The sequence below is a fragment of the Melanotaenia boesemani genome, chromosome 2, assembly GCF_017639745.1.
Source record: "Melanotaenia boesemani isolate fMelBoe1 chromosome 2, fMelBoe1.pri, whole genome shotgun sequence".
Lineage (NCBI taxonomy): Eukaryota > Metazoa > Chordata > Actinopteri > Atheriniformes > Melanotaeniidae > Melanotaenia > Melanotaenia boesemani.
Genome location: NC_055683.1, coordinates 20,734,115 through 20,740,518, shown reverse-complemented (window position 1 = coordinate 20,740,518; position 6,404 = coordinate 20,734,115). Strand labels below are relative to the sequence as shown.

Genomic DNA, 6,404 nt, shown 5'->3' with positions numbered 1-6,404 from the left:
AGTAGTATCCACCTCTTGTATGCACTGTTTGTCTTCTTTTGACTTATGCACATCATTCCAGCAATAAACAATTTTCATGATGTTTGATCCACACTGTTGTTGTACACTGTCACAGAATAACCAAAGACAGTGATGGTTAAAGACAGTTGAGGGTACAGACCTACTGAGCCTGGCTGGATGAGATCAGTGCCACACACGACATCATCTCCTCCATTTATCTAAATATTCTGTGTTTTTGATATGAATCCACTACAAGCTCCAGACATGATCCACCAAAAGAGCTGCTGACTAATTCTTTAATTGTGAAGTCTTATATGGGATCATAGATATCAGTTATATTATGTGCTGTGTTAAGCTGATAAGTGGATATTATTACTTATTGCACACCTTGTCCAACTCAGAAACAGCTGCAAAACTGTGCCAGTGAGGAACATTTTATTATCTCACTGATGAGGGAACCTTTTGTGGTTGTAAATGATGTCAGCTTTTTATGCTTGTTGGTTAAACGCTGATGTCTGTGGTTTTTGTTCACAGCTCCATATGGAGTGTGTGTTTGTGGAAGTGTTTTTGTTCAAACACACCTCCACAGGTGGGTTGCTGCATAATAAAGTTTGGGAACTCATATTAAAGTTGGACAGTCTTTTATTTGTCTAGTTGTGTGGATTTTTTAATTTTCTAATGTTACATAAATCATAAAAATAAATAAAATGGTGCACATGTGTGAAGGAGAACAAAGTACTCATACTAAGTATTTTATTTGGCATACATCACAGATAAAAGAATACTTGTGACACAGAGTCTTCAACTCTGACAAAGTCAATCACAGAATAAATACAACACCTGTAAATGCTATAGTGTCACAATCTAAGACTAAAATCATCATGAAGTCCATTTGGTGTCATATTATTTTGTGTAAATACCCAGTACATCTGTCTTTGGGCCAGTTTCTTCAGCACCCTGTTATGAGTTACCTAATTTAGTAACCGAGTATTTTCATTAAGTTCAGTTCAATTAAAAATGACTCTATTGTTTCACAAAACATTACAGGACCAGGCGCTGCAGTGCGGTGGACCTTGTTGGGTTTTGTGAAACAAACTATTTTTGTTCATTCTTATTCATGTAACTAAACTCAATAAAGCAAGTACAGCTAACGGATGGATAACACTGCTGAGTGATGTAGAACTGAAATCGATGGGACAAAACTCAGAAGATGTGACGTTTTAAACTGACCAGGGAAGAGCTGAGAGATGCAGCTGGGAAAGGGTCACTTTATTTGGTCAGTCGGCCCTGGCCTGACTGCTGGTACTTGATAATGAGAGATATTGATTAATCAAATAAAATAACCACCAAGTAGTTGAATATATTTATTTTTCTTGTATATTTGTCCTTTCAAGTGAGGAAAACTTGTATGATGACTAAATTAAAGGAAGGTTCAGATATGCTCTACAATCTGAAAGAAGCTCATTTTTCTCTGGGAGAAGCGGCTGCAGTGGACTGGGACAGGATGAAGGTGAACGGTGGTGAAGGGAAGGTTCTTCGAATTTTAGTTGCAACCTTCAGCAGACGTTCACAGAACATTTAGAAAAAATTTCATCTTAACGATCCAGACAACATTCTTTGACCATCACAGCCAACTTTACCAGAACCTTCAGCTACTCAGTTACTGCATCCATCAGATTTTCAGGAAGGGAAGTTATTCCAAAAGGGTTGTTAGATATAATTTATATTATAATTGTGCTTTATGTCTTTTAACAGTCTGCTGTGTTTGGCCCTTCTCAACTGGCCATCAAGTGTATCCTAAAAAATAATTTACATCAGAAAAAACATGCGTGCCATCTTTCTGCTTCATTCAGTCATTCTTAGTGGTCCCACATGTAAAACAGCTGATCTAAATGGACAAAACCTGCTCAGCACTTTACATTTGGATATATTACAAACATGACAAAGCCCACTTTCATCAGTATGCCTTACGAAGGGCCGGGACATATGGAGCAAGCTAAATATGATTTTTTGTGCTGAATGCATTCTGCCCATTAATCTGTCTGCAAAGGATAAATGAAAAGGATAAAGCCTTTTACATGTCAAGACGTGGAAGATCATTTTATGGCATTTGCTGATGTTTAGTATAATTTCCATTTTGCTGAACATGTTGATTTTATGTAGCTAAATTAGTCACATGCTCATTTATTTAATTCTACCAATGCTTCTTGTAAGGCATTTTTAAAAAGTATGGGGTGATGTGAATATTGCACATTAATTCTGCTAAAACATGATTTTGTTTGGTTACATAATTGGCAAATGGAGTATTTTCTATTTTAAAAATAAGTCCTAAGTGCTGCAATCATTTGTTCATTTTTCGAATAAATTGTGTGCTGAGGCCGATCAATGTGACAAATCATTTGCAGCTATAAAGTAGAAGATAAATTTCTTATCAGTTATAGCTGTAAAATTGTGTTTCTTTTTCACATATATTTTAAAAGCAGATTAAACGTACTAAAAATGGATGTTTTTTTAGAACCACATTAATGTTGACGATCTAAAATTGTGGACAGTATTAAGCCTATCTTTCCTTTCCGGACCAAAGCTGCAAAGATAATCCATATGAGACGTCATCCCTCATCTCTGGGTTGGGCAGTTCACTTGTCTCCTCGGTTTATACATACAAAGATTTAGTCTGCTGGTAGGAAACTTGTTTATTGCTTTATAAAATAATTTACAAGTCCTGACAGCCAAGGATCTAGTCTGAGACTGTCATCATGAGTCACCAGCCTTGCATCTTTCTCCGTGGAGCTGGAAAAATAAGACAAGTAAGTGAGCATGGTTTTATTATTTGATGGTACAATTTAGCATAAATGCTTAATGTTAGTTTTGTACTATTAGCAATTTTTGTTTAGATCTGAGACTTTTCTCAGTCCAAAAACCATGACATTAGTGTCCTATTTCTTGGTTTTTATAAGTACATAAATGTATCATATTTTTGTTACTTTGGTTAGGCTTGTTTGGTGGGAAAGGAATTGCAGTAGGATCATGAAAACAAACATTTATATGGTACTTTAGGGGGCTGCATTGCAGCACTTTGCTTTCTGTACTGTTAAAGCCCTCATTCATTTCATACTTGCTAATTTATATACAATTCGATCACTTCAGCGTAGGATGCATTCTACAGTGTTCACTAATATTCATATTTTACCCAGAAACGTATTTATTATCGATTCAAATTTGTATCTATCATTCTTGTTTTTCAGTCTAGAAATCTTACCCACGATGAGATGGAAGGTGAGGCTATTTCTGTATTTTTAGATGCACTTATGCAGATGTTGCATAATGTCCCTTTAATATTTGTTTAAGTTTTGTCTGAGACAGCTTTCATTTTCCCTCATTTGTAGAGTTACGTGAAGCTTTTGTAGAGTTTGATAAAGACAAGGATGGCTACATAAGCTGTAAAGACTTGGGGAACCTGATGAGGACCATGGGCTACATGCCAACTGAAATGGAGCTAATAGAGCTGAGCCAAAACATCAACATGAATTGTGAGTACTCATAGAGTCGTTTAAAGTTAAACTACCATTAGTTTAAACTGATTGTGAAACGCACTAAGGGCATTTCTCCCTAATAATTCGGCACTTTACATGAACAGGACTTTATTTAATCATTATGTCACTATCACATATTCTTATTTATTTAATTCATGGACAGAATGTGCTGTTAAAACTAAAAGAATCTTTAGATTTATAATGAAACTTGACATCTTTGATCATAAAAATAAAATCATTAAAGTAATTATAACTGGAACATTTGTTTGCTTATATTTGTGTGTGTGTGTGTGTGTTAGTGTTTTATCGAAACAATCCATATATAATAGTTACTGACAACAGAAATAGCTTTTTTTTCTAGTTTGATTAATCAGATCATGCCTTTGTCTCCTTTCTATGTCTTATCGTAGTGGGGGGGCAGGTGGACTTTGAAGATTTTGTGGAACTAATGACCCCCAAGCTTCTGGATGAAACCGCAGGGATGATTGGTTTGAAGGAACTCAAAGACGCTTTCAGAGAGGTGAGCTCAACATACTCAAACACCTCGTCCATGTGGTGTTTTGCACCACATGGTGGACGAAATATGAAATTACTTTTAAAATGAAAATGTAAAATTTGTCAAAAAAAATGAATGACCCATAATACATTCAACCCAAGTCCTCAAGTTATTTGGATTTTTTTTTCTCCCACTCTCCTGCAGTTTGATATAGATGGCGATGGGTCTATCACGTCTGAAGAGCTAAAACATGCTATGCTAAAGTTGTTAGGCGAAAACACAAGCAAAAATGAAATTGAGGCAGTGGTCAGAGAAGTTGACAATAATGGCGACGGGAAAGTTGACTTTGAGGGTAAGTTACAAATAGACACAAACACACACATTAATGCAGCCCAAATAAAACAACAGCATTACATAACCTTCTGTTGGCTGATATCTAATTAGAGGATTGCTGCTAAAATAAACAGAAAAAACACTGTAAAATGTTTTTGTTATGTAAAACAAGATTACTTTGATACTTTACACTAACATGGTGCCGGACCTGCAAAGCGTCAGTCACAAATCATGTTTGTTCAGCTTGAGCTTTTTCTGCAAGACAAAGAGGGTCAATAAGTGTTGTTAATATATAAAGCAGGAAATAATTGCTAGCGTGGTTGCTCTTACAGCATGTAGATATATTATTACATCAGCTGCAACTGTTTGAAAATTGTAAAATTGGTGACTATAAACCCACAATGATTTATCTTAATATGTTGTTGTTTGTCTTCCCAGAGTTTGTGAACATGATGTCAAAGACATGAGGACAGCAGGAGGAAGACAGTAACGGAGGCTTTATGTACAGAATTTTCTACTGATGATGGCCTCCTTATTGTGAATCATTTTACTTTCTTGTCATTGAAGTTCCATCTGCATCATGCTCAATAATGTGATGCTCACTGATTTTAAAGAAACGGACTTTGCTAAAACTTGGTGGATGTGAAATTCCATTGGCAGCTCATGCCAGGTTTTGGGATTTAACTTCATCACATTTTAAAATTTCTAATCTTCAGTATTTTACCCTGACTTCCACAGATCTGTTCCAGTGCCTGAACAGTGAGTTTTGGTGCACGTTCATGTTCATTTTCAAAAGTTTTAAAAAGAATATCCAAGAATATTGGAATAATGGGAGCAAGTGTATTAGATCTGTGTTTTGGAAGTGCAGTAATTATCCCTGTTACAGACTGACTGTCACACTGAAGTAAACCAAAATCTCATCAAATTACTTCTACAAAATACCCTGAAAACGCTTTGATATTAAGATACTATTAACTTACATGTTGTGTTTGATATGAGTTTGCCTTCCTGGACATTTTTCCTACACAGATTTAATTAGCTGAATTGGCCATCCTTTCCATAACTTAATTATTGCTTTTGTACTACAGGAGATATATTGATCAGGCTTGTTTTAGAGGAACGCTGATGTGTGACTGGAGGCTGGGGTTTTCTTACTGGTCTGTTGGGCATAAAGCTCATGTCACTGTTGCATTCTCTTGGATAAATTATGCAGAAATGGTAGATGTCGTGTTTTTTACTTGTAAGTGTTCATAACAACTCAAAACTATAGAAACGTAGAGCTGTCACCCAAATAAAAAAAAATTTAGACCTTATCATGTTATAATAACATGTTGTAAAAACATAATACATTATCTGAGTGATAGCTTTACGCTTCCGTATGAAACAACTTTTTAATCAAGGACTTTTAAAACGCTGCATTATTATATGATTTCCATCAGTCTAATCAAACCATACTGAACAACAGAGGAACGCAAACATAATGCATGCAGTGAATGTGGCCAGTGGCAGCAGCTCTTTTATGATGTGCTGCAGATTTTTGCTTTTTAATGGAAATGTCTGCAGAGAATCTGATGAAAAGTTAACTTTCAATCATCTGAGAATTTGATATGTGTGACAGCTGAGTCTGCCACAGATGTGAAGGCAGCTTTGAATCTGGCGTTAAATTATATGTCCCTGTAGTGGCACCTGGAGGACATGATGTCAGTGTCTTCTCTTCCACTTTTTCATTTCCTATCCCTGTTTTCCTCCCCATGTAAATTCCTCTCACTATAATTGTAATTTTTTTTTCCCCCTATTTTTAATTCTCAGTGTTTTAGGTTGGACTGTACCTCGTCTCAAATTCAAATTGCAGATTTTGAAAATAAAATGCAAGATTTTCTCTGATTTTATCTTTTGTTTTTACTTTCATTCCCATGTCCTGTAGCCTCTGTGCTTGATCAGTACCCTTTGTTTAGAGAACAAAATGAAATGAGATAGATCTGTACATTTCTATACACCCATATGTAATGTTAAGCTACACAACATACAGTAAATGTACATTT

At 35.6% G+C, this 6,404-nt stretch overlaps 1 protein-coding gene across 1 annotated transcript; it reads left to right on the top strand.

The window, feature by feature from the left end:
- Nucleotides 1–2,756: 2,756 nt before the first annotated feature.
- cabp5b (calcium binding protein 5b) lies at nucleotides 2,757–4,829 on the top strand. Its single transcript, XM_042012510.1, has 6 exons — nucleotides 2,757–2,807; nucleotides 3,246–3,276; nucleotides 3,387–3,530; nucleotides 3,944–4,053; nucleotides 4,234–4,381; nucleotides 4,801–4,829. The coding sequence occupies exons 1-6, from the start codon at nucleotides 2,757–2,759 to the stop codon at nucleotides 4,827–4,829; spliced, it is 513 nt and encodes a 170-aa protein (XP_041868444.1).
- Nucleotides 4,830–6,404: the final 1,575 nt, after the last annotated feature.

Coding starts and splice junctions, on each gene's coding strand:
- cabp5b (XM_042012510.1), top strand. CDS start 2,757: ATGAGTCACCAGCCTTGCATCTTTCTCCGTGGAGCTGGAAAAATAAGA. Junction 3,277..3,386: donor TACCCACGATGAGATGGAAG/GTGAGGCTATTT, acceptor CCTCATTTGTAG/AGTTACGTGAAGCTTTTGTA. Junction 4,382..4,800: donor CGGGAAAGTTGACTTTGAGG/GTAAGTTACAAA, acceptor TTGTCTTCCCAG/AGTTTGTGAACATGATGTCA.